Source organism: Larus michahellis, chromosome 1, assembly GCF_964199755.1.
Source record: "Larus michahellis chromosome 1, bLarMic1.1, whole genome shotgun sequence".
NCBI lineage: Eukaryota > Metazoa > Chordata > Aves > Charadriiformes > Laridae > Larus > Larus michahellis.
Window position 1 is genome coordinate 146788243 of NC_133896.1, and position 15427 is coordinate 146803669.

General features: G+C 44.8%; 1 protein-coding gene across 6 annotated transcripts in view; it reads right to left on the bottom strand.

Moving 5' to 3' along the window:
* Positions 1–14926, bottom strand: part of CD99 (CD99 molecule (Xg blood group)) — a 34463-nt gene extending 19537 nt beyond the window's left edge. For 4 of the 6 annotated variants that reach the window (XM_074607336.1, XM_074607325.1, XM_074607284.1 and 1 more), the window contains exon 1: positions 14637–14872. In XM_074607336.1, coding sequence (XP_074463437.1) covers positions 14637–14697 — 61 coding nt within the window. In that variant the 5' untranslated portion in view covers positions 14698–14872. Of the gene's footprint in view, positions 1–14636 lie in introns of all 6 variants that reach the window. The other 2 variants (XM_074607293.1, XM_074607314.1) reach the window with 2 other exon arrangements.
* Between the last annotated feature and the right edge of the window lie 501 nt (positions 14927–15427).

Here is a 15427-nt window from a genome sequence, read left to right on the forward strand (position 1 = left end):
AGCTAAAGTATTTTCCATGCTTTGGGGAAAGTTGTTTCTTGCAGACAGTACCTCCCCCACATATTCAAAATATTCAAAACCTGGCTAACCACAGTGCTGGACAACTCGCAGTGGCTGACTCTGCTGGAGCAGGGGATGGGACTGGAAACTCTCCAGAGGTGTCTTCCAGCCTCAGCACCCTGTGGTTCTGTGACTTGGGCCACTTCTAGTCACTGGACTCAATTCCTTGTGCTACAGAACTCGTAACTGCAGATAAAATAAATCACTCTGTCCCTCTGCAATTGTTTTTACAGATGCGAACTGAAATACATTGCTCTGTCTCATGAAGTCTCTAAGCAGAAACCTAAGCTACATTAACAAAGGCTGTTAGAAGAACATTTGAGTGACAGAAGCATGGCACTTGCATCAAGAAATGACAAGTTTAGGGCACATGGATAGGAAGTGGGAAGAGAGGAAAACGGTTTTGCAAAAAGGGTGCGTTATTTTCCTGATTCAAAAAGGATAGGAAAATTTAGAAAAATTAGGTGCTTTAATAAAGGTGCTGAATCCAGACGGCAACAAATAAAAAGATAATGGAGATCTTTATTTGATTTTTGTTCATTTCTTCTTACCTGTAACTTCAGAAGGGCCTGACCATGCTTCAAGACTCCAAACGCCATATACTATGCTTATTGCTATTTTACCCAAGTACTTGACCTTACCAAGCATAAATGTATTACTAAAATTAGTGTTTTAATGAAGTATTTTCTAAAAAGCAAATGCTAAGCTTCCTCATGTAAATTCAGTGACTACAGCAAAATACAATCAGCAGACAGAAGCATAGTCTCATTTGCATTCAAGTGCAGGATACCCTTGACGAAGGCTGCAGGTGTTAGATTAAATATTGCCTAGCCTTACATTATTTAAAGCCTGCATGTTCGTACTTGTACCTGCAAGTGCTAGGCACACTGAAAGTTTCAACTTTCTAGGTAACTGCTCTTGAGTTCTTGGTACTCTTCCTTATAGTAGCCCTAAACCGCAGAGGCGTCACTCTGTGCATTAAGCATGGAGTGATGTCAGAAATGTCAGTCCCCAGCTGTGCAGTGTCACCCCACACCTGGAACCACCACTGCCATTGCCTTCTCTTGATTCAACACAGCACCTATGGAAGCCAGCCCTGTCCTCCTGCCCCTGGGGTAGGCAAGGAGCAACCCCTGCCCCTCTTCCCAAGTCTCAGGTGCCGGGGTAATCACCGTTCCCCCAGGGACGTTCATGGAGCAGCCACAACAGACTGAGACACCTCTGCTCTTCCACCATTGCCTCTTCAGAGACCTGTGCCAGGGCTGGACCGGGAGCTCTGAAGCAGTCTTAGGAAACCCTGTTCTCAAATCTCACCAAGATCAAGCAGGCAGTGTGCACCTACTTTGCATTCAGACACTTTGGAAATTCTGTCTTGGCATAAGAAGTGTCAGTAGTTAATTTTTTATAAGCCTAAAAAACCAAAATCTTTTAAGAACATGTTGCTCACAGTCTACAGATTCAAAGTTTAAGCTGTTTGATAGACAGGGCTTTAAGCTTTCACAAAGCCGACAAGCCTTACAGCTACTATTCACATAGCCTAAATTTCCATAACCAGGTGCATTCTTACCACAAGGCTCACATTTACTCTTGTTATGAAAGTTCCCTAACTATTGTATCAATCAGTCTTTATAGTATGAAAATGTATTAACTTTGTTAAGATATATTAATTCACATTATACATTGCAATGTAGTGAGATAGTGGAATTTTACTGGAGACTTTGGTATTGTTCATGCTTAAATAAAAGAAACCAAAGGACAGCTCAGCCCTGTAAATAAGGACTTTATTTTTTGGATGCTTAGAGCTGTCTGCAAAGGATAAAAGATACCCCTTGGACAGCCAAGATATTGCCAACATCCTAGCCCCTCTAAGATCTTCTTGAAACCCTCCCGGCATTGGCTGGCATCATAGATAACTATAGCAAGGCTGACTCCAGGTATGCCTGGATCAATAGACAAGCATCAAGAATGCTGCAGAAATATAGTTGCTTTGCAAAGTTCTACTGATACGATTAGTATCAGTAGTGTGGGTGTTAGTGATTAGTCAAACCACATTGTACTTGAACATTTGAAGGGTACAAGAACCCTGTGTAAAACCACATTTGGGGTGCCCCAATTTGGCTGGGACACGTCATTCACATGAATAAGTATTTACCCGTCCATATTTTGGTCCTAGCCTCTTGCTAGGAGAGATTTAGCAATAGCCTCATCAGTTCTTGGCAAGAACCTCTCTACAGTTTACCAACACCTGTGAAATCTCTTGCTCTGTGGCGTGTACTTCAAAACAGTGGGCATATCACTAGCAGTCAAAACTGTACTTTGAAAACTGTGGAGCGATATACACACTGACGGCACTAAGATGGACACCAGAGGAGATGGTGGGGCTGGGAAGGCCCCTTGAACACTCAGTCTTCTCATGTTCATGAGCAGATTCATGAATGTTACGCCTCACTGGTATAACCACCCAAATCGCAGACAGCACCAAAAATTAAACATTAAATACCCTGGAAAGACTACAATGGCGGTTAATCAAAAGATTAGTCTCAAATTTAAGAAACCCATTTTATTCAAGCAGGTTGCAAACTCTTTAGTATTGAATAATTGAATAAAATCATTGGTTCGCCTGAAAGTAACTACAACTGGTGTCACGCGACCTAATGCTATTTTATGACCGGAAGTTTATCTATTCTTCTATTCAGATAGTAATATTCTCCTCTCTTTGCGCTGAAAACCACTACATGCATCTGTACAGCTCGGCACCCTGCCCGGCCTCATGCGGAGAAAGGGAAAAGTGTTTTCAGGGCAATTCTGTGATCTTTTGAGCAAGGACATCAAGAACGGCGCGCTTTTTCTGCTCATTCCAATTCAGTAAAATGCTTTACACAGTGATAAAGTGTGTAAGTTGATGTCTAGTGGAAAGTGCCCCTGCCCAAGGCAGGGGGGTTGGAACTAGATGATCTTTAAGGTCCCTTCCAACCTAAACCATTCTATGATTCCATGATAGATCGTAGGCTTCCCTCCCCACCAAAGGCTCAGGAAACACCAGAATTTTGGTTTGCCTGCATCCTTATTTGCTCACACCCTGCACCTCTGGTAGTTTCTTGGATTGGGGCAGGGAGGGACGGAAGGAAGAGCAGTCGCAGAGAGGGCTCGGAAGAAAAGGGAAGACCGGCAGCGAGGCTCAGCTGCAGAAAGGTTATGGAGGTCTGTACTAGATGAAAGATGGTAAAACTCTAGCACAAGGAAAAAGGAAGTATTAAGAAACCAAGATTTGTGATCTGGCAGACAGTGAAGTAAAAGCTCCAAAAGTTCAACAGTTAGGCTGGTAAGTAATCCTCACTCCGATCGAGGAAAAATAATTTAAATTATAACTTATGATGAACAAGTAAATGGAACTTGGCCTTCCTTTTAGAAATTCCTCTTTAAAATAAAATTTAGTTGAAATATACACTTGCAGTGTGCACAGAACTAAGCCAAGAATACTCTCATTTTTACAGCAGTACACCAAAATGGTGGCTCATGGTAACCAGGACTGCTTTATGTCTGCTGGTACTTGTAAGCTGACAATTTAATTTCACGGCCTGCCTCTTAACTGCCTCACCAGAAGTCTCACCAGGTCAAAACAATTTGTATACTAATAGCAAAAGTCAAACAAAATCTGTAATCTAGTCAGAAACATTAACTGAACAGAAAAATTGACTTTGCTTTTCTAGACTTTTTTTCATCGTGGCTTGTTCAGCTATGGCTAAAAAGATTGTTCAGTCTTTTCTATCTGCATACTTAAAAATAGCTACTACAGTTTTTGCTAAAAGAAAGAAGAGGAAGACTTTGGGGGTTACAATGAGGGTTTCCTGTGAAGAAGGTGGGGCTAGAGGAAACCAGACCCAGTACAGTGGTTTGCAATGATTCAACTCATATTTTAATCCATTGCTCTGAGACTGAAACAGTTCTGGCACAAACTCATTTTATAACCAAACCTATTTTTCTGCTCGAACTTCAGATGCTGACGTATTTAAGTAGCACCAATGACACTTTTCTTCCTGCAAGTATTTACTATTAAGGGATTGAGACACAGTTTCATTAAGTGACAATTGAGAGAGCCAGGATTTCACAGCTTGTGCTCCACTGCACCAAGCCAGCATCAGTTTGGAAACATGCAGATGTTCAGCAGCTTGGAAACATTCAGCCACGGGATGCGTGATGTGACAGCAGCTTGCTTCTCTGCACGATGGGGAACACGCAGGAGAAGGCTCGTTTTTTCTACTTCAACTAACTCTGTATCACACATGCAAAACTACTACCTAAAAAAAAGAAAAAAAAATGTATCTGAAGGACAGCCATGCACACAGAGATACTACACGCACCCAAGTCAATGTGACTAGTGTTAGTTGCCCAAAGCAGACAGATAAAAAATAAATAGATCAGTTAGAATCCAACTAAGTGGCAGCCACAGGTATATGACAAGTCAGAAATGTGGCATAGGTTTTGTCAGATGAGGGTTTATTTTTTGTTTCTCATTTTAAAAAAAGGTGGTTTGTGTTGTTTTTTTTACTTCCCATCCTTCATTATTGATACTTGGGGAAGAAGACAAATCTTCCCTTTTATACCAAGGCTGCACTCTTAGTAGTTTCCACATGTTCATGTACTCAGCACAACATCTGGAATGCATTCACAATGAAACCGTAAGCATTTCCACTTCTATTCTGCTATATTTAGACAAAAACTTTTATCAAAAATTCTCCATGTCCACCCTAAGAAATAGTTTCACCACCTCCACTCTGGTTCCGTATCACCTTCTAACACAAATTGGATGTTATATTCCAGTGTTATCACTTGCAGGCAGCCACTACACACGCCAGACTTTAGTCTGCAGTATACATTTACTCATTTTGTAGAACACCACAGGAAAACAATAGGAGTGGATGGAAAAATTGTCCTCAGGTAAGAACTGCAAGCTGAAGGGAGCCGTGCCTGGGTATAGGATTGGCAGTGGAGACAGTGACAAAGATGTAATGGCAACACCCAAGGGAAAGGAGTAGAAGCAGCAGTGATCAGGGAAGATGAAGAAGGAGACCGGGTCGGAGAAGTCTGGATGCAGAGAAGCTGTCAGCTCACTACAGGCCCAACCTTCAGAATCACAGCTCTTGCCTGAAGTTTTGGGGGGAAAAGGTCCACGTCTCTGCTAAGTCAGCACAGTAAAGAGCTGGCTTTTACTGAAGGCCAAAACAGCAAAAAGAAACCTGGAAATTTTTGTCAGAAGGGGAGGGACATCATAAATCATATTGCAAACTTGCCGGCTAAGACAAGCAAGGACAGCTCTGATCTGAGAGGTGATGTCTGTATAATCATTTGCAAGACTTGGGGAGGGAGAGGGCAGGGAATAGCTAAACTAACTACTGAATTTGTGATTCAATCACAGGATGCCTGACATCCAGGATGTACTGAGAAACACAGAGGCAGGCAGAAACTTCTGGTGTCAAATAGGGAGAATACAGACAGGCATGGATAGCTGGAGGTGGGGGAAGAAACAATAGATTAAAAGATAAAGACAGAAATATAGGAAAAGATAGCCTTAAGCAAAAGCTGTCCACATAGGCTTCCCCAAACCCCTTCCCCCAAACTTTATCCTGAAATGTCTTGTTTCTAAATTTAACAAGGACTTGTGTGACTCCAGAGCTGTCTGTTTTGTCCAACAATAGCATCAGCTCTAATAAAAACTGTGCCCTACCCGAAACATTTGCCTCATGTATTCTTAATTCATCACATCACGCTACTACTACTATCATCACTATCTCCTTCCCTGTTCACGCAGGTTCAATATTTTCCTCCAAATCACTGGGAGCAAACAAGAGGTGTAAAATACAAGTCTAAACACTGTAACTCTATTTTTTCCGGATAGAAAAGGTTTTGAGTGTAATATTTTTGTGGCAGTAATAAAAGCAGTAATACTACCAATATTGTGAAGTATAACCAGACTTGCAGAATTGGCCGTCCTGGGAATATCAGAGTTTAACAAATTTTTCACTTTATTTTAACTCCAGAATATTGGACTTCTTCACAAACCTAAAAGATGCAAGCAACATTTTCTGTGGGTAAGCAAAAAGGCACATAGAGACAGTTTTAGACTTAAAATCTGATTTTTACCAATGAATTAGATGGGTGTTTAATCAAAAAGAACTTCTATTTCATGAAAAGATTAACTTGTACACCGAGTCATAACATTTACCTGACGGAAGAACAACTGCTATTCTAAAAACAAAGTTTGATTTTACGTAGATTAAAAGTCTTTGGCTCGAAGCGCAATGTGCTTTGTGGATACTTTACACACATCAAGAAATGAATACTATTTTTTGTGAAAAATTTTGAAGAAACAAGAGATCCAACAGGAGTTTTACAGGACTCAAGCTACGAGGAAAGTAGAGTGGAATTAACATCTGCAGTTAATTAACAGTTGCCTCAGTTAAGAGGTTCTCCTTTTACAAGTACAGCTAAAGATGCCATTTCTTAGATAGCAATGATGTTGTGTGATGAGACCTGACTTAAAATGTAAATGTTTTCTTTTAAAATTATCTTTTCTCTAAAACTTGTTAGAAGGATTACTGCACTTGACTTGTTAATTATGTATTTTAAAGGAACTGTTCTATATTTAGAAAAACTGTTGTAAACAGGCGTTATGCCATGAAGAACTAAGCTCTTGGACTGTCACAGGAATTTGCCTCATGACCTCTTGGAATTCTTTGTAGAAAATCTTCTGGATGCTATTCTTCTGGGCTCCCCACTCACATCAAATGCAGAGACTAAAACAGTTTAAAAAGAAGTTGTGATGCAGTAATTTTTATTTTCAACAGGTGAAAGATGTGTTTTCCTGCAGCAAGCAGGGAAATCTTTCCCAGACTATTTGCAAGCATACAGAAAAAGCAAGACTTTTTTTTTTTTTTTAAGGGGACAAGCAAACTAAAACTAGTTTTTATGATACCAAGCAACCTTCCAAACACTAGCTTTTGCCATATTGGTCCGAAGTCTGCAGAAAAGCTGATTCTGTGCTGTTGCTGCCACTATGTGCTTTTGCAAGATGGCACACAGATCTCCTGCGGCAACTGATAAGATACAGACAGACAGGCAAAGAGCAAGACACGCAAGCTGGGACACTGTTTCTCTGTATTGGGAATAACTTGCAGGGTCCAGGAAGCAGGGGCTGATAACATGATTGGGACCCCTGTTGACCAAGGACTGACCTACTATGTACCATGCTGGAGGGAGCATGCCGTAGGATTAACAGCAAGGCCAGGGATAATACCAAGACTCCATCAGTATGGAAAATCTTGGGGAAAAATGCCTGGAAAGAATGGGAATTCTGCATGCCCCTGTCACAGATGTTGGGACTTATGGATGCTCCTGAACAGAAATAGAGAGGGTATGACCAAATCGAACAGAAGGCCCTCCAGAGATGCAGCATTGCCGGCTGAGAAGCTGTGAACACAGGGCAGAGTCAGAGCTCGGTTCAACCGTTGCCTTCTCCTTCCCAGCCTCCAGACCACATACTGTTCTGACAACCCATCTGAATTCACTGAACTGGGGGGGAACCTGCTGCTGGCCTGGCAGCAGATGCAGGTAACCAAATGTATTAGGCTGTCTGGGTAAGGTGGCCAGGCAACTCTTAGCCCCATCTACATCGTGCCCTAATGGACACTGGCGCTCAATGCACCTTATTGCCCTTGTGTAGCGGTGATGAATGAGCGGTTATTCATAGAGTAAGTGTGAAAGACACATGTCTACCTCTAGTGGAAGGAAGCCTCAGCTAGAATACACAATATTGGTAGCCCCTACCTGTTGCCATCGCCCCTACTGCCCCTGCCCTCCTTGGGCTTGACTTTCTTGACCACTGTCATCTGACCACAGATGAGACAGGAAGGCATGGGGCTTTTGGTATAGGCAGTGTACAGGTACGGGCTTTGTACAGGAGGGAACCAGCTACAGGACTGTTACTGACCCCAGAAATGTTGCATGCTCAGATGGATCCAGTCGTTCTTCCCTCAGCAATTTGCTGAAAGAGGTACTGAACTGATTAACGGGCTGCTGGTGAAATTTAAAAAGTAATTAGTAACCGACTCCCTGGAAAAACAAGGGGAGAGGGACTCTCAAACACATTAACCTTACAACAGTCCTGTTCGGCCTGTCCAGAAGCACACTGGAGAATAGCAGTTAACAACAGACGTCAGAGCTTTGAATGACATAGCTGATGCATTAGCTGCTGTAGTTCCAGGTGTGCTACAGCTCTTGCACGAGCCAGAAGCCAAGAAATATACCTAGTATGTTACAACGGATGTTGCAAATGCTTTCTTTTTAATCCCTCTGGCAGAAAATGCAAGACACCAATTGCCTTCACCTGGAATGGTGTGCAACACGTCTGGAACTGGCTGTTGCAAGGGGTGGAAACACAGCCCCACCATCTGCCGTGGCACCATCCACAATACTTTAAAGCAACATAACTCTAGAGAATTTTTCCACTGCATTGATGATGTATGGATTAGAGGAAAAACTCTCGAAACAGTACTAAGTAATGGCCAACAGTTAACCTTTACCTTTCACCAACGTGAACGGATTAGTCCGTGGCCAGCAAATCAACGATACCAGGAAGACTGAACTCCTCTGGCTATAAAATGCCCCAGCATACGATGAGTTATATGCTGAAAATAACCAATGGAGTTTGTTTACTGAAGGATCCTGTAAAATCACAGCAGGAAACAGGGCTTCAAGCAGCTGCCACCTGCAAAGGGATGAGAGGCTGCCATCAGTTTGCAGAAGTAATGGCCTTTGGAATCACCTTGGAACATGCTCAGGAGCATCAGTGGCCCTGAATATACACACTCACAGACTCCTCCTGAGCGATCACTAATGCGGTCCAGAAATGTCTCACAGATTGGAACTGTGATAACCAGCAGCACTGAGGAAAACCACTTTCAGCAGCAGAAGAATGGAAAGTTAAGACAACAGCTACTCGGAGCAGTATCTACTTGAACACATGGTGGTAATGCTCATACCTGAAATTCAAAGGAAATTTGAGAAACATAATAATGAGGCCGACCAATTAGCTCAACTTGCCAGCATAAATTTAGGGTGTGAACACAAAGGAAAGCTATTTTTAGCCAGATAGGTCCACGAAACTGCTGCTCACGTACTGGGACTGAGAACACAACTTAGACTTGTCTTAGGAAGCCAAGGTGTAGGCAACTAGGCAGCGTGAGATCTGTGGAATAATAGGACACACATGGAAAGTATGAATGATGAACCAGTACATGTGATGGGAGAAAGGGAAATTTGAATAAGCCTGGCAAGTACATTGGCACCCTTCTCTTCAGCAACACCAGCAGGTGCTGTGTCCTCACAGCGGCAAAGCTAGAAATGGGTTGCTAGAAGCTTTTCTACTTAGAAAGAAAATGCAGGCAGCATCTTAGATGGAACAAACAAACGTATTCGTTGGCATGACGGAATGCAGCCTTGGCTAGACACAGGTAGCAGTAGCCATTTCAAAACCACAGCTGTCCAAGAATGAGGGGAAGATTGTGGAGCAGAGCGGGCGTATCATATTCCCTCTAATCCTCAGGCATCTGGAAAGGCAGAATGGTACAATGGCTTACTTGAAACTGCACTCTGGGGAAAGGGAATCTCACCTCTGTGAAGCTGGGGTGGGGGGAGGGAGCTAGTTAACATAAAAGTAGGAACCTGTCATAGCAGCCCTGCAGAAACCATACACCCCAAGTTCAGCTGGATGACAAAGTACCAGCCAAACCTGGGGACACCAGAATTGAGACGCAAGTTCACATCTACCCTCCTGCAGCAACAGAAATCCCTAAGGAAGGAGCCCTTATCACTTGAGGACCAGAAATTACCTAGTAGGTGGCCACCGGAAAAGTGATAATGAAATCAAATACGTGCTGTTACGTATGATATGCATGATACGTATGATAAATAATCTCATTTTGCTTCATAAACTATGACGCGTGTTTTGGAGACACAAGACATACATCTTTGCAAACAAGATGGATGTCCAAACAGTTCCTAGGTACATGTTACTCAAGAATGTATGGGGCATGAACTGGGCAGGGTTTCAGCAGCAGAGGGCTGCAGGGTGCCTTGTCTTGGAAGGTGCCATGAACTGCCCTGTGCCACTTACAGTCATTTCACGTTGGCATTGACACCAATGGCATGCACCAAACCTTCAACTGGTCAGAGGAGCACAGCGTATTCCTGCTTGAACACATGTAAGAAAAAGCATCAGCCAGTAGGGACAGGAGACACATGAGGAGACGGTCTGAGAGACTCACAGAGGGAGAGACTGCAGAACGGGCATGTAGCTGGAGATGTGGTCTGGGCAGGAGAAGTTCCACGCCAAGAGGGCACATCCCTGAGGGACTGCAGCTATGACCCATCCACACCAAGGCAAGGACATCCCTGGGGACTACAGCTGTGGGCCACTCACACCACGGCCACCCACACCAGGGCAGAGACAGCCCTGAGGGATCATAAGTGACCCTCACTGGCATAGGCACGGTGAGAAGCAAAGAAGATCAGAGGAAAATAAGCAGGAAGCAAGAAGGAGCAGCAGAAAGAAACGATTAGGCATATGACTTTCCTGTTCTGCCCATCACCTCATGAAAGGAGCAGTGGATGGGCTGAGCGTAACCTGTAGTGAAAACCAGGTAAATTGAGACGGATTGGGTTGGGGATGTTTGGCTTAAGTTGAACGTAGGGAAGGGGGAGGACCTTAGAAGTTTGATTTTCTTTCTCTTAATTCCCCAGACAATTATTAGAAGTTTGTGTTAACTGACAGTAAGCTAATTTAAGTTACCCAACTTGAGACTGTTTTGCTCATAACATTCTCTCAAAACACTTTACTAGACTCCAAACAGTACGTTCCTGCGCCAGAGCACGGAAAAGCAGTTTGTTTATAAGAAAGGGGCTTGCCCCTGGCAAGATGATCTTAACTGATGAAGATTACTATCATTACTGTATTTCACTAACACAGCTGTCACCTGATGAAATACAAGTTGACTGCAGTGAGAGGTTCAAGACAGCAAGAGTTAAAGCAGAGTCCTTTCTCAAGTGCAGGCGACCCCAGCACCAGAGTAACATCAGGAAAATATTGAAATTGGTGTTGGCTGGATGGCAGTAGGCTGAGTCACGCTTAACTCTTGCCAAGTTAAATCACTGTAACTACGGAAAGCTAAAGGATTATTGCAGTGATGTCATTTTGATGTAGAAGTGCAGTGGCCATTTTATATAAATAAAAACACATTAAAAAAGCCCTTTACGCATTTCAAATTAGAGGAAACAGAAATATGGAGAAACATGCGCTGCACTTTTCAAGTTCATGCTGCCATGTATGCATGCTAGCACTGCTACTAAAATTGTTCAACTGTAAGAAAGTTGTCCGGTGGTTGTTTTTGTTGGTTTTGTTTTTTTTTTTTTACATCGGATTTAAAAGGCAAACAACTCCAGAGCCAACAAAGCAGAGATCAGTCTCCAGGAGTCCCCGCCCCACCTTCCTGCCCCTGCTGAAAGCTCCATCTACTGCAGTACAGACAGACACATTTTGCTTTCATCCAACTAGTCTTTTTTCTCAATGCTGACTTGCCTCAACAAGAAGTCAGGGGCACAAGTGTTTTCTTCCCTTTGCTCATACCCCCGTAATTACAGCAGTCGTATGAATAAGGGATCTCCACTTGTAATTCGCCTTGGGCTACCGATCTTACAACATAGATAACCTCAGCTTCCAGTGTTCACTACCACAACTGTTTAAATCAACAAGCTCTACTCATTTCTTGCAAAGGATACTTAAAGCATGTATTTCTGAGTCCAAACTCAAGATCCTCAGTAAGAAGACAGCTTTTTATGCCTCGATCTTTCTACAGTAGAGAAGGGAAACTTTTGAGCCTTGTGTCTGCGTGCAGCAGTTTTCTGCCGCTCGTCATGTATGGATTTTTTGTTTAATTCTCCTGCTGCTGCGCTCTTGGTAGAAATTATACAGAAGATCTGCTGCCTAATACTTTTTTGTTGTTGTATTTTGAAAACCAGATGCCTAAAATTAAGACGCTGGGCTAACCTGGTGGTTTTCAGATGTAAGATGGCTGAGCTGGCCTCGCATCTTGCAGCCAGCCAAGGCAGGAAGCCTCCTGCCCTCTCCTTCCCTGCACCCACCCCAGTTCCACTCCCCGATGCTCAGCGCTGCCACTCCCTCGCGCTGGCTCTGACACCCATCAAACACTCCGTAGAGCAAACTCAATGCACCAGATTAGTCATTTGCTGACTTATCAAGCTGAATCATCTCAGTACAGGCCACGATGGGCACTGGATCAAACACGAGAGGAGAGAAATGGAAAGATCCCACTCCTTAGCAGGGGCAAGCTGTCAGACTGCCTACAGAAACCGATGATACAAAAACTCACATTAGACCTTCCTCTGGATCCAGCCCAAATGATACCTAAATTACAGCTCTGCAGGACTTGCAGAGCTCATACTTGGCAAATGAGACAGCATTCGAATGCCAGTTTTAAGGTTAAATCTGAAAGCTCTTTTTGCAAGCAAGCTCAAATAACAAAGTTCACCCTTGCTTAATAATACATTCTAAGCCTCATCATATGCTGAATATTGTTTTAACAATAACAGCTTTCACATGCCTAAAAAGGATGATCCTGTAAGAAGTTCTCAGTCCCAAGGCATAGACTCATCCACTTGAATTGTCAAAGCAAGCAGTCCCAGTGAAACCAGTCACCTCCAAACCATCACACAACAGCTGAATTGCTTATAAGGTAAGATCCTTAACTTTCTGTAGCAGTTCCACAAATTCAGACTAGAGACGGCTCACCAACAGTGAAATTAAATTTTTCAAAAGTACGGAATTCAGGTTTTGCCTTTATTTTAACTTAAGATTGCACCACCACAAATTTGAAATTCCCCCGGGCAGCCCCACCCTCCCCAGACTGACATTCTCAACAGTTCTCTAATGCTTATGCATTTTGTTTAAGGAAAAAGTGTCCAAACTAATTATAACCTATCTACTCAGTGCTTATTATCTGCATTACCCAGTACTCAGACAAATTAACCAGCTTTTTAAAAGCAATCTGTTAAAAATGTGGCATCATTTTCCTCTGAATTCGAAACAAATCCCCTGAAGGCAGTTTTTGTGCACTTTCCCTACGGTAAAGCAGAAACCAAACAGACTCTCTTCACCTCCAGACTTCTTGGCAGCAAGTTTAGAAAGACTATTTCTGAGTAACTCCAAATACTTAAGAGCAACACACTGAAGATCTTCCTGTCCATTACTGTGAAGGACTGCTTCCAGAGGTAGAGAAGCAAGTTTTCCACACAAGTAGTAAGATATCTCAATGTTAGCAGCCTGAATCATCTATCAGTTTTAAGAGCGGTTACTGTAAAATTGTGCTATTTTTCCAAGAGCTCAGCTTTGCTAACCTAGCAGTCAAGACGACAGTAAGCCCACTGCAGAATAACCGAATTCAAACCAGCTCAAAGCCAAACTGCTTATCTGGCATCCTGCATGCAGGATTTACAGCTTCCAGACAAAGCTAGGACGGGTTTTTTTCCTCCTCTCTGACAGTGAGGAGACATATTTAAGTTTTTAAGTGTAACTTTTGCAAAGTACCTGAAAGAAAATATCTAGGCATAGCACCAAGTATGCTTATTAACATGTGGAGGGGGGAAAAAAAAAAAAGTTTCTTAGAAATAAGTCATACAAATGGGCAATGACAGTTTGCACTGCATATTCCAGTTTAGGATTCTTCCTCCTGGAAAAAAACACAACATGGTATAGGCGACTTTGCTACTTTCCTACCCTGCCCAAACTTTTCCTTATACCAAGGCGCTATTACACACGCACAGTTTTGATCAGGGTTCAAGAAAATCATGCTTGACACACACTGAAGCCGTGAGATGCTTCTCAGAAAATGCACTGGCGTGCTTTACACTGCAGTTTTGCCACGATAATTAAAAAAAAAAAAAAAAAAAAAGAAAAAGGCTATCGTGTGACGGCAGACTTTCTGATGAGTGACTGTGTTTGCCCTGGAACTGCCGTAACTCCGCTTTCTTTCCTAAAATGGAAGCCGAGCTGCGGCAGAGCTCCCCGCCGCCCCGAACCCCCTCCCGGCTTCCCTCAGGGACCCCCTGCGCCCCCGAGCCCTTCCGACCGGGGCCGGGGCCCCACCGGGGCCACTGAAAACAAGACGTGGGCGTGGGCGGAAAACTCAGGAATACTTTTCCAGTTAGTTAAAAAGAAAAAAAAAAAAAAACCACCCACAAAACAACCCAGAAAAGGGCCGGAGGGGAGAGAGCGCCGTCCCGCTGCCGGCGACGGGACCCGCCCGGCTCCCTCACGGCCTCCACTCACCCCCGCAGCGGCTCCGCTGACCTCCCCCCGGCTCGCGGAGACGCAGCCCTCCGCCCCCGCCCTGGGCACGGAGGGCTGGGGGATCCGTCCCTCCCCAAGCCCGGCGGGGCAGCGGGGTTCCGCGGCAGGATCGCTCCCCACCGCCTGCCTCGCCTCTCCTCTCCTCTCCTCACCTCACCTCTGACAGGGACCAGGACGGCGAGCAGCACCACCGAGGGAAGGAGTCTCCAACACCGCATGGCTGCCCGCTCGCTCGCTCACTCGCTGACAGCCGCTCTTCGGCAACCCGCTGCCGCCTGGCCGGAGGCTGGCACCGCCCGCAACACGCCCAAGCCGCCGCGCTGTCAGGTCGCCCCGCGACGAAGGGGTGGGTGCTCCTCCCGAGGCGCTCCGCTCGGGGACGGCCCCCGGCCTGACAGGGCGGCGGGGAAAAGAAGGCGGGGGACACGGAGCCCGCCCGGCCGCCGGAAGGGGATAATGGGACGGCGAGGCCGTCGCCGCTCGCCTGAGGGCGCGGCCGTTGGGTGGAGGCCGTTACCCGCCATTGCCGAGCCTCTGGGCAGGGCGGGCGGTGACGGAGCCCTCGTTCACCGGCGGGCCGGAGGCGTCGGGCTGAGACCGGGGAGCCGGCGTTTGCCGTGTGGGCAAGGAGCGGAGTGGTGGTGCAGAGCCCCGGCCGCTGCTGTGCAACCTGCCTGCCAAGGGGGAGGAAGGAACTCCGAAAGGAGCCCCCATTTTCTGGGCGCCATAAGCTCCAGGGCTTTAACACTGCTTTTAATAGTAGAGACACAGGCTCTTGCACCGCTGACCTCTTTTCACCTGGGCGCTCTCTTCTCCTCGGGAAAGATTCCCCAATGCAGAACATGCCAGCACACCTAATAATCTTGCCCATAACAAGTTCATTTTTTCTCTGGTCAGACTGAAAATCGATAAAACAGCGCCAAGTCTTGTATTTGCAAGCCATGCCCA